This window comes from Zosterops lateralis, assembly GCF_965231275.1.
Source record: "Zosterops lateralis genome assembly, chromosome: 10".
NCBI classification, from domain to species: Eukaryota; Metazoa; Chordata; class Aves; order Passeriformes; family Zosteropidae; genus Zosterops; species Zosterops lateralis.
In genome coordinates, this window is record NC_139770.1 from 19,518,824 (window position 1) to 19,532,317 (window position 13,494).

Genomic DNA, 13,494 nt, shown 5'->3' on the forward strand with positions numbered 1-13,494 from the left:
GGAGAGCCAGGTGCTTCAGTAATGATGCCTTGAAACTCCAACCTGCATGGCACAAAATCATCTCCTCTTGAAAGGTTTCTACCTCTAAGTTGTCCTCTTCCACCCATTCTCACAAGCCTGTGCTTGACCTCTTTCCTCCAGTAAAATTACTGTACCTTTTCTACACTCACACTATTAGTAACTGTGCCTGCTAACAGGTCCTGTGGTTTTCAAACCAGCTAAAAGGTCTGTGCAGACAGACAGACAGACAGATGATTCTCAGTTGTCCTTGTCACGTCCTCCCTGCTCTGCTTGGTGCCTTTGGTGTTTTCTCTGGGCAGGGACTACTGTCACTGAGCAAGCTAATGTAACAGCCACCTAAAGCTGAATCATGTGTCAGGCAGTTCTGAATTCTCAATGAAGAACGACCAGAAAGGTGACTATTTTATTATTTTTAAAGAAATCAACATAGAAACAATAGCAGTGATTAATTCACAACAGGCTTAGCCTTAGTAACCACAGCATTAATACTTAACACAAATATAACAGAAATGACAAGTATGTTAACATTATTCATTCTCAGTCAATGAACAAAAGTGTACAGTAAGGTCAGCATTAATCTATTAAGAATGCTCCAAAACCAGCTGGCCAGTGTCCTCCAAAGCAGAGTGCTTGCTGCCAGGCAGGCTGAGGTGCTGCTGTCTGCTCCTCCTGGGCTGCCATGGGCCCTTCCTCTTCCCATGATTCTGGTGTTTCCCTCTATTTGCTGGGATATCAAAGCAGGGCCTGCTTGAAGGAAAAGGAGCAACAGTGCCACGGGCCAGCCCTCACTTGCTGTGTCCTCTGGGTGGTGCAGGGATGCAGCCCCGAGCTCCAGGCAAGGCTGGCTCCACTGAGAGTGTGTGACCTGCATCAGTATCTGCTATTCAGACTCCTTCCCCACGCTCCCTGACCTCCTTGCTCCATGGACATGCTTTTGGAACTGTACCACTTTTAAGATGCTTTCTTTTACATATCACTCTTTAATAGGAATCCTGTAACACAAAATAGAAATCTTGCTTTTGTAGGAAGGGGGTTCTTTCAATGCACCCCTTCCATCTCCTTGTCCTTGTACCGTACCATCCTCTTTTCCAAAACATTTACTAATGCATGTACTTGGCCACCCACCTCTTGATGGAAGTACCAAAGTGACACTCAAAAGAATAACTTGCATTTGGTATTGTGGTCCTGGCCCCTCTTGGTCTGAGCAACATAGGATAAACTTCTCAGCTAGAACATTTTCATTATCACAGGGAGGGCTACACCCTCAAAAACAAAATTCCTCAGTCTCTTAGAACAAGACTAGAGGACATCAGTGTGAACAAAGCAGTAGTCTCCATCGTTCTTCCCATCGGGACTCCTCCTAGGGTACCTCCAGCTGCTGTGTCATGTTCACTGCAGAGACAAGAGAAGACATCAGCTTGTATACTGTCAATTCTACAAGTTTTGATGGAGATGGGAAAGAAAAAATCTGACAGCCTGCTCAAGTGGGCTTTTTCTCCTAAATGCGCTTACTAAGACCTCCCCTACTCCTTCTCATACAGCTCTTATGCTCTGTTGAAAAAACAAAAAACAAAACAAAACAAAACAAAACCAAAAAAAAAACCCAACACAAAACCAAACCAAACCACAACAAATAAACCCACCAGCCCAGGAAAGTATGTATCTGATTATTTCTGTAGAGGGTTCTGTAATGGTGTTGGACACAGTGTTCCAAGTTTCTCCGTGTTTACCACTAACTACTAGCTACTTTTAATCATGTTTTTACTACTTACAGCAAAGCAAATCCATTGCCCAATACTACAGATTTGTGCTATCAGGCCAGTATGGGCCACTTTCAGGAACAGCACAGTATGCCCAAAACAAGACACAACAAGGTACTATTTGCATTCCTCTTGCAGTCCAGCAGAAGGTAAAAATTCCTGCAAAGCTAAAGCCATAGTTTCACACCATGCCATGCTCTGCAGCAATACTGCCTTAGGATATTCCCTGGCACCCCCTGCTCTGCAAGCCCTGTAGGCTTGTGGGACAGCACTGAGCTCGGATAGGAACCATGGAGTGAGGATTTAGTGACTAAGCCAGTCCTACTCCAGTTGCAGTGATCACAGCCCAAGAGAAGCTCAGCCCACTGCATTGCCCAAGTAACGCACCGGGGTGGTTGTCCTGCTGACAGGGCCCTCCTCCATGCGGTGCTTCCCGGAGTGTGGCAGCTCCGAACTGTCCCGGTAGTCGCGGCCCTTGGAGTTCTGCATGTCCAGCACTGCCCGGCTCTTGGAGGGAAGGGGCGGCTTGTTCTGCTGACCCTGCATGCTCAGGTTGACTTCAGCCCTTGATGGCTTCACGAGTTTCTTGAGAGGTACCGTGTTTTCCAATGGTGTTGTCATCTTTGGTTTGCCTGGGCTCTTTTCCCCTGAATTCTTTTCTTCCAATTGGCAGGGAGAGGTGTAGGTCCGGAATAGCTGTGTGGGCACCAGGAAAGGTGGCGATGCCTGTTTGCCAGAGGTCTTGCTGCACTCAGGCTCCTGTGGCTTTGTGAGATGACAGCTCTGCTCAGGCAGCGGTGGCTGCTCTTTCCGCAAGGCCTTGGCGTATTCCTGCTCCTTCTTGGGGGCGACCTTGCCCTTGGAGGCCATGGAGCCGTACAGTGGGTTCTCAAACATCTCTGGCCTTTGCTGCCCCTCCTCCTGCAGCACAGGCTCTGCTGTGCATTTCCCCATGTCCGGCGGTCTACAATCATAGAAGTAGGGTGAAAAGGAGACATGTGAAGAGCAGACAAGAGAGTCATGGACTGATTTAGAGAAGACATGAATAGTGAATGAGGGTGAGCAAACTAAACTGACTGCCTAAAGGGGCAACAGAAAAACAAATTCGGGAAGAGAGAACAGAAGTGTGCATTGTTTTTACTTTGTTTAATCATTAGTAACATGACAGCAGAGAGCAGACATGCATAACATTGTGTAATCTCCCTGCTAGGTTACAGTCCTATCAAAGTAATGTTTGGATTCTTTTTAAACAGATAAACTGTCGAGCCAGGTCCTTTGATGACTCTGCGACACACACAAATCTGAATTTGAATATTAATAAGAATCTTCAGATCTGGCAGAGAGAATGGAAATGGTTGTCTAGAGGCTTAAAATAAGAGCTCACATCATACTGTGGCATTTTACAACTAGGTCAATCTCCTCTCCAATGCAGCATGGTATTCCTAAGGAAGGGATAAATTTCCTTAATGCACCCAAACGCACAGTGTAAGAGTAATAGCTCTGCTGTGGGATGAGACAAGCCATGTGCATTCCCAACAGAGCCCTTTGGGCTGCAGCTCAGCCTGGAATGACAGCACAGCTGTACAATGGGACAGAGCAGATCCTTTGGGTTTGGGTCACTCGACCTGATTTGGCCAGGCTTTCACCTTCAATGTACTTAAAAAATCAGCCACAATACCACTGAGCAGAGTGGAATAGAGGTGAATGGCACGTTCCTTGGGTTGTGTTCCTTGTCTCAAGCTCTTCTCTGGCAGTCAGTGCATGCAGAGCAGAGAGCTGAGCGATGATGGAGCACTGCTGGGTACAGAACAGATTCAAGCAGTGCTGGCAGCTCTGACTACCACGAGTTTTGACTTCCAGAGTGCCACACCCATTTACCAAGGAGCTCCAGCCCAGCTCAGAGAGCAGCTGTCCCTTGGCTGTGAAGAGGTCTGCTAGAAGGACACAGATTGCACACGTGCACTTGGGTGAAGTAGCCTCATCACCTCACTAAGCTGGGAAGAGATGGGATATTTTCAGTTGCCAGATTGAAATTCTGCATCAAGGCTTGTGGTAGAGGCAGTACATGGAGTCTAGCTTCTGCAGCAAGCTGGACATTTGTGTAGGGCCAATAGAAATTCAGTGAAAGTACTTCATGTATAGCACATGAGGGACCATTCCTTTCCATCCAGGGGAAGGATCTCTGCCACACTCCCCTCTTTTCTTCTTTGTTATTACAGTCAACTTTGTAAACTTCTTCTCTTCTCTTCGTAGACAATTAAACCTACATATATCAGGCTGAGACAACTGAGGTTGTTCAGTCTGGAGAAGACTCCAAGGAGTCTTCACTGCAGCCATCCAGTGCCTAAACCTAAAGGGCACTCACACAAAGGAGGGAGAGTGCAGATAGTGACAGGAGAATGGAAAAGTTTTAAAATAGAGGAGGAGATATTTAGGTTAGATGGTAGGAAGAGGGATGCTGAGGCCCTGGCACAGGGAAGTTGTGACTGCCCCATCCCTGGAAGTGTCCCAAGCCAGGTTAGATAGGGTTTGGAGCACCCTGGGATAGTGGAAGGTGTCCCTGCCCATGACAGGGGGTAGAATGAGATGAGCTCTAAGGTCCATTCCAATCCAAACCATTCTATGATTCTAAGATTCCATTATTTAATTATAAGTTTAACTCATTATCTTTGGCTTTCCTTTCACAAAAGTCTGAGGAACTCCTACACAAATTTTCTTTGAGTATGCAATGTCTGCACTTGTGACCTTCACTTATCTTTCTAATTCTAGAGATAAAATGTGTAAAGAGTATGTTGCACCTTGAACTCTAAACAGATAATGAAACAGTGGCTGTGCAGAATGACAGGAGAGAGGGGCCCAGCCTCAGTGCAAAACTCAAACACTCACTGGTACTCTTGACTCCAACCACCAATGCTTCTGTTTGCTGTAGGTTGGAGGGATGGTTTTGGAGATAGAGGTGACAAGGAGGGTGACGTGGAGGATGACTGACTCTGCCCCATTAGGGAGGTGTTCTCTTTGGACTGTTGCTCATAGTTCCAGAGAGAAGGTGTCTGCTCTGATGAAGGTGTCTGCTTAGGCTGGCAGCTTACAGAGGGTTGCTGAGAGAAGGCAGCCATGCCCAGGTAGTTGGGGTTGCTGATGTCTGTGGGGGTGGAGCTGCTCAAGAGAATAAATATGGTTGTTAGGGAGGTACATGCACAAATACATTTGGGTTTTTTTGTCTCCCTGCCAGCTACAAAGGAATCAGTGCCCACTGACTACTTAGATTCAATACCACCTACTTTTTTTTTTTTTTTTTTTTTTTTTTTTTTTTTTTTTTTTGTCATTGTTGCTTCAGAATCAGTGAATAAATGGGAGTCCTGTTGGTCCCTCACTCCCCTCTGGAGTGAAGCAGCTGGGTGAAGACCACCTCCCCCACCCCCAAAATAGTGCTGTGGCAGATGCTTCCCTTTCCAGGCTGCAGAGAGCACTCAGCTTCTGCAGCCACATACAGGGGCTCTCATGGGTTTCTGGGCCCAGCCAGAAGCTGCATGCAAGGAAAAGCCCCAGTGAAAACAGGTGAGAGGACAGCCTTACCCAGACTCGTCCTATGACTCTCGGAAAGGAAAAGCCAGGCAGTGTGAGCATAGCTCCCCACCCCAAGCTTCCAGAGGTAAGGTGGCAAGGTTACCGTAAGAGATCCTCCTTTCCAGGGCTGTCTGGAGAAGGGACAGCACTCCCCCAGTAGCGAGCGATGGCTGCTGCCTCTCTGGCCATCAGATGAGTAGATTTTGACTTTCTGCTGGAAATAAAAGGGCATTTTTTAAGTGGGTGCAAGGACCCAATCTGGCTAATGCATTCTCAGCTTTTGAAGCTTTGGAGCACAGGAGCATTGACCAGTCCTGACCAGAGAGCCACACAGCAGTTTCCCAGTGCTCAGCACACCTGTTGATGCTGCTCCCACAGCAAGCCCAATTTTGCATTTATGGCACCAACGATTTTCCTGGAACTGACTTACCCACTTGCCCTTTACCTGTGAGTCTGATCCCAATCTTTGTTAGGCTCTAAATTGCTGATGTTCTTTGGTTTCTGACCAGTGATTTCATCACGTTCAATCTTGACAAAATCTGAAGGAAAGATGGGGAATACATATCTCCAGAGTCTGTCTGCTCAAGTTTTCTGTGTTTGTTAAGGCATCTCTCTTTGTCCATCAGAATGATGGAGAGTTTTAAACTGTTGTTGCTGTTATGTTTTCAACTGCCCACTAATACATGTCATCTCTTGTTGACAGAGGAAGAAATGTGTGTCTTGAAATACAAAGGTCATGACCCACCAAACAGCCACATACAGTCATTTTACCATTGAGAATAAATTGTAAATGTCATGAATAATTGTAAATGGCTGCTTCTGTACTCTGAATGAGAACAACAGATAGCAAGGTGAAAAAAGCAAAGTTTGTGATCTTCTAGCTAAGGACTGCTCATTGAGAGCCTAACATATTCTTTGCTTCCCAGGATAACTGGAGCAGGGAGAGCTTGGCATGGAGTGTGTCATGTCACAAGTAAGGTATCCCCATTCAATAAAACCAGTGCCGGTGACAGACAGGGGGCTCTCTCAGTCTGCTAAATTTACTTGAATGATGAGAAACCCCACAGAATCCAATGTTCTGTTTTCCTGAAAGAGTACAGGTATGCTCCTGGGAGCTAACCATACTCACGCCTCCTTGCACTCAGCATCAAAAGCATTCTCTGTGACAACAGGCACTGCAGAGATAGTTTTTAATTCCTTGACAGTTATCAGAAATCTTTTAAGGTGAGCATTCTCTAGCATGAGCATTGCAGAGATGATGACGTTCCTTACCATACAGTTTCTCTCTCTGTTTTCCTTGTGGTGTTTGTAACTTGATTTCACCTTGGAAGATCCCTGTTTTCTCTCCATGGTGTGTCAGCACAGTATGGATAGGAGCTAAGGATTCTGTTGCTTCCATTCGCAAGGCAATGCAACCTTCCCCTAAAAAACAACAGGAAGACAATGCCAGGACTGAGAAACCAAGCACTGAAATAGTTTGTGTCATCTACTACCAAGAAACTGACAGGTCTGTGATTACTGGAGAGAATCTGCTTTAGATCACAGTAAGGAGCATAATATCTCCTGAGAAATGAGGGGCATTTATTTCACTTCATGTACGTGTGAAGAGTTTGGGCATCAAAGATACCTGTCGGTAACTTCAGGATTCTGAGCTTCCACTCCTGGTAAGGAAAACATGAGCCTATGCTGCTCTTGCTGCTAATGGGATTCAGGCAAAGAGCCTTCTGTGGACAAGGACTACAGTCTCTGGCTGCTGAGAATCAGGAGCCACAAGCACAGCCAAATACTTTTCTGTAGCCAGGAGAAATGCCTCAAGTAAGTGCAAGTGAAACAGGATTTGTGTGTTCTGAATAAACACATTTAAACATGTGACTGATGATTTAGTTCCTGTAAAGGACTTTCTTTTTAAGCCACTGCTCTTTCAGAGCTGGTAAAGCTCACACAGGTTTTGCTTTGAGTTCATATTCCTCGAATCATAATTACTTCACAAAATATTGCCCACGGTGTATTTCTGTGTATGTTGAGTTCTAAACAGATGTTCAGTCTATAGGAGTTACTTCTCTCCCACTCTTTCAGTGGTTTGGAAGAATCTAAGTAGATTTTGACTCATCCAGAACTTTAGAGCTAAGCGTTTACCATAAGATTCATCACTGTCTGATGACTTAATGCTGATCAGGATATGTTGATCCAGTAGGTATTCCGGGTCTGAAATAATTGGAGTCAGCTGTAAAGACAAGTTAAGGTGGGTCAATACAACACATGGCTGACAGGAGCATACTTCTCCCTGGGACTCAGTCCCAAATGGGGAAAACTCTGCTGGATAAACCCATGAGGATCAGCCTCTGATAATATCTGGATATCTGTGGTAGAAGACTGCACTCTTTGAGTCCCAGCACAGCAAATGAAATGCTGCAAATCTGACATTTATGGCATGAGCTGCAGTTTTCTGCTGTAGTCCAGGACTGAAAATTGCCTGATGAGGAAGGCATCTGGACTCTGACTACAGTCTCTTCCCAAAAATATATCTGGCTGTTGTAATCACTTACTGTAGAGCCTTTCTCCAGTATAAAGCACTCTTTCCAAAGTCAGCACTTCTGGGCTGTTTCAAAGGGGTATTGACATGCACATTTGCTCCAAATCCAGGAGCTCCTGTAGTTCTTTCAACTCCCACCATGCCAAGAAATGAAGAACAGCTCAAGAAGGACAAGACGTATCTGACACTGACACACAGAACACTACTTCTGGCCACTGATGTTCTTTTTAACACAGGTAAAAAATACTAAATCAACTTTTCTAAAATATACCAAGAGAAAGTTTTGTCTGGCCAGGCAAAGAAACTCCAGGACAGAGTTACTCTTTAAGATATTTTATTTTCCATTTTAAAAAAGGGGGCCTGCTCAAACCAGCATTATGTTCACTAAAAAGTTGAGAAGAAAGTCATGGTCCTGAATGGCATAATCACGCCAGCAAAATTCTTCATAGGCATGTAAGTACACTGACATGAAACTCCTTTCCTGCTTACAACATAATCTGTTTAGCCTAAGCCCATCCTGCATTCTTACAGTCCCTTTGAGTGTAAACAAGACCACAACAATGTTCCTGAAAAGAGTATTTATGAAAGTAAAAGACCTAGGGTTGCTTATGGGATGAAAGCGGAAGCTTCTCTTCCGTATGAACGTGGAGGTGTAGTTTACCTTTGGAAGTGCCTCGACAAACTTTACCACAAGCTCCCCTTCATTGCCATCCTCGTTTTCTCCTTCTTGGCTCTTTACAAAGCCTGCAAAAGGACAAGAAAGGGGTTTACCAAGAGAGAGACAGCAAGAACTGGGCTACAAATCCTCTTCACTATGCCTCCAAAAAGCATACAATTACTATCCTACTTGGACGCAAATTTTAAAGTATTAAGAAGCTTAAAGTCTGAGCTTTGGATGAATTTTTACACGGTAAATTTGCAAGTTGTTTTGCTGTAGCATTGTTAAATGCTTTTATTTTGCAGTTAAACTTGGCACTGAGGAGCTCAGTGCATACATGGACCAGAGGATAAGAACATGACAGCTCTTCCTACGCCACTCAAGATAGCATACTTTTGAAATTCTAATTTAAGATTCGTAATACACTGTTTCCATAGAAATTTATGCAAATTTTGATACAGCCAAAAAATAATCTTTTATGGAACTGTCTTTGACACAGCTCTCTGACATGCGATAATGTGATGAAGCATCCACCAAAGGCTTGCTGTCCCACTTACAAGAGCAGTTCTGTGATGGGAAATTGCTTTAAAAAACCCACAGCAAGGGCATGTAGGCTTGTGTTACATAAACAGCTGAGACTCAGCCCCACAGCATGAGCACAGGCAGTGAAATCTGCAGTGCTGCGGGGTACACAGTCCCACTTACAAAGTCACATCACTAGCATTCATTTCCCTTTTAGTTGATCCTCTGACTTATTCTTTATTAAACCACATTAATTCAATTATTTAAAATTATTTTTGTTAGCGTAATGCAGATGCTTTATTTTGAAATCACCTGATCATTTGTAGCAGGCATAATCAGAAATTTAATCAATCATGTCTTTGCTATGTAGGCATTTTGGTGATAAGCAAGAACAATACATGTTTCCCATCAAGAAAGCAATTAATCAGATTAACAAACAAGGTGAAAAAACTGTTGAAAGGCTACATGTCTAAGCATGGATTACAGCTACCTTGGCTGTGGGGTTTGGATTGTATTGCTGACAGTATAGAATGTCTTGCATACTACAGCAAATCTTTAGGACATTCCTTTTTTTGCATTGGAACAAATGATCCACATAGCTATTTTTTTAGATCAAAGCAAGAAGAAGGAGAACTAATCCAAACGTGCAGAAAACTTTGACAGAAACAATAAAGATAGCCAAATCCATACTTTCTAAGCAGCTCGAGTGAAACTCAATGTAGAACTTGGTCTGGGACTTGGTCTTCAGAGTGGCGAAGCAGTGCAAGAACTCTATCTCCCCTTGGGAATCTGTATATTTGGAGTCTAGGAAAGAGGAAGGCAAAATAATGTCACTTTTAGCAGGAGATAAAGAGAGGGCATTTTTGAATGGACTCTTAAAGAATCAGCTTTTTCTCTCAGCATATACAAAGCACTGCATTCTGTATCCAAGGTGAATATGGCACACGTGCACCCAACCTGACTGACCATTCTTGGAAACAAACTGCGAGGTGACTCCCACTTCAAAGGTGGCAAACACAGGACTGTGGTCACTTGTCATGATGTCAGTGGTGCAGCCTGCCAGTGAGAAAGGGAGGATGGTTACTGCCCTGCTCCAGGGAGGTCACTGCCAAAGAAATACTGTTCGGTAATTTTCCAGAAAACAACAGTCTCTCTGGTAACTGTCTCTAGTCAAAAGTGTTTCTCTACATAAACTCATGTCAGTACACAAAAAGATTTGTTCAAGGGACACCATTTTACTGTACCGTTTTGTAGATGACTGTCAGTGCTAGATTCCTCCAGTACAAAAAGCCCTTACAGGATTTCTGGTTACCTCTGCAACATGCACAGCTAATTATAGCTCTACTATGGCAGGAAAATCAGGCAAGAATACACTGGTGCTAATTCAGTGCTACAAAGCAACTCCTGGCCCAAGGTTAACAGTGGGTGAGCAAGGCCTGATTGGATCTAAGCACACACTGAGTTCCAGCAAACCCAGTCATTCCAGAGGTGCCTATTCAACCCCACACTTCAGCATCATCAGCTCTGTGATCAGATCAGCCTGCCTTATTCTTGAGAGACTTTTGCAGCCCCACTCCCAATCCATGCACAGGAAACCATGAACAGCATACTCAGATGCTCAGTCCTACATATAGTCAATGACATTTCAGGAACTGGTATTTGAGTCTTTTTTTAAACAGGTTTTGTGGGCTTTTTCTCTTCCCTGCCCTGCACTTTAGTGATGCTTCTCAGCAGGAAAGGGAACAGGCTCTCGGTACCACAGAGTTCTTCTGGAATATGATTTGATATGAGAGACATGTTTGCAGCTCCAGTCTCTGCAGACTGGCCTGTGCACACAGGGTCTGTCCTGCTGGCACTCACTGTCAGGAGTTCCTGGTAGTGACTGCACAGGAAAAGTGTTGGTTGCTGCCAAGAAATAACTGGTGTAAAGCGATCCTACAGCATGGCCTAAAGTTGGACAGCTGCAACTGTCCAGGTGGTGTTCTGCATATAAAAGAATAACAGAATGAATTCCCAACCCTGTAAGGTTACAGGCAGAGAGATTTTGGCTCCCCTCTGCCTGGTTTAACATCAGGTCCCTCTATGCTGAGTGCCTGGCAGTGCAGGGAGATCCTACAGACTCTGTTCTGAGTCATTTCCGTTTCAGACTGGTTGCCTTGTTATCGACAATCTGTTCTCCACCCACCATAAGACTGACACACAACGTGCACCATGGGGTAGGATTTCCAGAGCACTCGATCACACCAGGATGGCAAATTGTACTTCATCTGCAAACCAAAGGAGAAGTAATGGTAAGAAGAACGGAAAGGGCCAGTTTGCAAACGAACAGAAAACTCATTCACCAAAGCACCATATATTTGTGTCAAGTCTTTTTGTTTGTATTGACTCCTTTCAAAACACTACAAGGGCAGGAAACACAGAGATTGGTTTAGGTCACTTTCTTCTGCAGGAGTTGCTGTCACAGCTCTGCCATACACCTCTGAAGGGAAATCAGTTTTCACCTACCCCTGTAGCTTTTTGCTTGGTATAAGCATACTTCTCCCGGGTGCCTCTCTCAAAGCGGTAGGTTGGAGCAAAAGTAATCTCCTCCTCCTCTAAAACAGGGAGAGAGCTCTGTTACAGCTTGGCCATTAGGAACCCTCACCTGGGCAAGAGAGCCATTGCCCTGTACACCCTGCCCCATGCTGGGGCTGGCAGAGAAAGCTGGTGGATGTAGCAGAGGAACCTGCCAGCCAGTGCAGGATCTCACCGAACTGCAGGAACACCTTTTGGTCTCTTCTCTCGAGGAGCAGCTGGTCGAAAGCCAGCAGCTCCGGATACTGCTGCTGCCTGATCTTCTGGATAATATTCTCTGCTTCCTGCCAACAGGGAAATAGCAGAGCTGCAGATGATGCAAAACCTTCTTATAAATACTCCCTTCACGGGTAAACTGGTGAGTGCTCCTGAACTGTTTGACAGAGCTGTCGCCCCTGCCACTTCCCCGCCCCTCCCTTCACTGAAAAGCCCCAATCTTTGTGGCAGAACATTTGTCTATCAAAACAGGTATTGAAATGCCCACACATCCCCTACAGAACAACACACACACTGACAACCACATGTGCATCAACACTGAGCTTGGTGTTTTCTCCCACATACTGAAACCTATCCAGTATTTATGATGGCTCGCCTGTTCCTGAAGGCCTGTTTGAGCCATTCCAAGCTCATCCACCAGAGCAGAAGGGCAATCTCTGGACTGAGCCATTCAGGGACAGATGCTTGTTCACAGTGGGAAGGAAAGTTGGGAGGTTTGGGGAACCAAGGCTGCCTGAAGCAGCAAAGTGTGCCAGATGGAATTCCTGGGTCCATTAATCCTTGGAGAGGACAAAGGGAATTTCCTTACTCTCCCTCAACTGGGCCCACAATCACACCCTGGGGATCCCTTCTGTCTCCCCTCTTTTTGCCATGTTGCCCTATATTGGAAGCAGAGAGCACTCCTATAGCAATAGAATGTGCTGTCCCTGCAGGGTGTCCCTCAACATCCCGCACCATCGGGGGCTGTTCCACACGGTAGTTCAAGTCTCCCAGCCAGAAAAGATGAGTAAAGCGATGAGTGATGTTAAATGGACTCAGTTTCTTATCTCCCAGTGTCAGGAAGCGCAGGATGTTCATGTAGTTCTGGTTGCGTCTGTCAAGACAAGAAACATCTGCCTGACATCCTAAATTGCCATGTAATTTCCAAATGCCTGGGATGATGGCAGAGGCTGCAGTTTTACCAGGCAGGAGCTGGTCCGATTCAGCAGCTACAGAGGAGCAGATCAGAAACTGAGAACTTGCCACCCCAGCAGACAGGCCCAGGGAATGTGCTCCTGAGGGCACTTCTTCTGCTTCCTGGGGCTGTGCTTTTCTGACCTACATGTCCTAGAAACCCAGCATTAGATTGTTTCCTTCAGATTTCAGCAGCAAACACATCACTAGATTTTGGCAGCTTTTCCAGGCCCTGAGGAACCCTTCCATAGAAGTTAACTTCATTAGTAGCAGAGACCCTGTGCAGAAATCCCACATCATCTGTTTCCTGGACTAGGAAAGATGACAAGGCCAAAGTCTTAATTTCAAGCCCTCTTCACTTTCAAAACCACTCCTTCCAACTGCTCCTGCTCCTCCCAGTGTGGACACTGATCTCTCAGTGGTGTCAGGATCTTTGCCTTCCAGTCCTATGCTGACCAGAGCCTGCCTAATCCATGAACACTTATTTCACAGCTGGGTATAGAGAATTAGTCACTGTGGGGATATTCCTGTTCTATGCCTCTCTCCTGGTATTCCTGAGGGATCTTTCTCAGCTGTGTCCTATGGCTCACAGCACTGCCTACAGTCAGGAGGAAGACAGTCCCCTTCAGCACATTATTTTGGGATGGGAAAAGCCTTCCCGTATTTCTCCAAAGCACTGTAGACCATGG

General features: G+C 45.3%; 1 protein-coding gene across 2 annotated transcripts in view; it reads right to left on the reverse strand.

The window, feature by feature from the left end:
• Positions 1–414: 414 nt before the first annotated feature.
• Positions 415–13,494, reverse strand: part of INPP5D (inositol polyphosphate-5-phosphatase D) — a 52,646-nt gene continuing 39,566 nt past the window's right edge. The window contains exons 15-28 of one of the 2 annotated variants that reach the window (XM_083868970.1): positions 12,587–12,725; positions 11,811–11,919; positions 11,567–11,655; positions 11,247–11,328; positions 10,028–10,117; positions 9,752–9,865; positions 8,543–8,625; positions 7,485–7,572; positions 6,621–6,770; positions 5,794–5,887; positions 5,452–5,559; positions 4,668–4,937; positions 2,169–2,745; positions 415–1,413 (exon numbers count right to left, since the gene is read on the reverse strand). In XM_083868970.1, the coding sequence (XP_083725096.1) occupies positions 1,411–1,413; positions 2,169–2,745; positions 4,668–4,937; positions 5,452–5,559; positions 5,794–5,887; positions 6,621–6,770; positions 7,485–7,572; positions 8,543–8,625; positions 9,752–9,865; positions 10,028–10,117; positions 11,247–11,328; positions 11,567–11,655; positions 11,811–11,919; positions 12,587–12,725 (1,996 nt within the window). In that variant the 3' untranslated portion in view covers positions 415–1,410. Of the gene's footprint in view, positions 1,414–2,168; positions 2,746–4,667; positions 4,938–5,451; positions 5,563–5,793; positions 5,888–6,620; positions 6,771–7,484; positions 7,573–8,542; positions 8,626–9,751; positions 9,866–10,027; positions 10,118–11,246; positions 11,329–11,566; positions 11,656–11,810; positions 11,920–12,586; positions 12,726–13,494 lie in introns of both variants that reach the window. The other variant, XM_083868969.1, reaches the window with a different exon arrangement.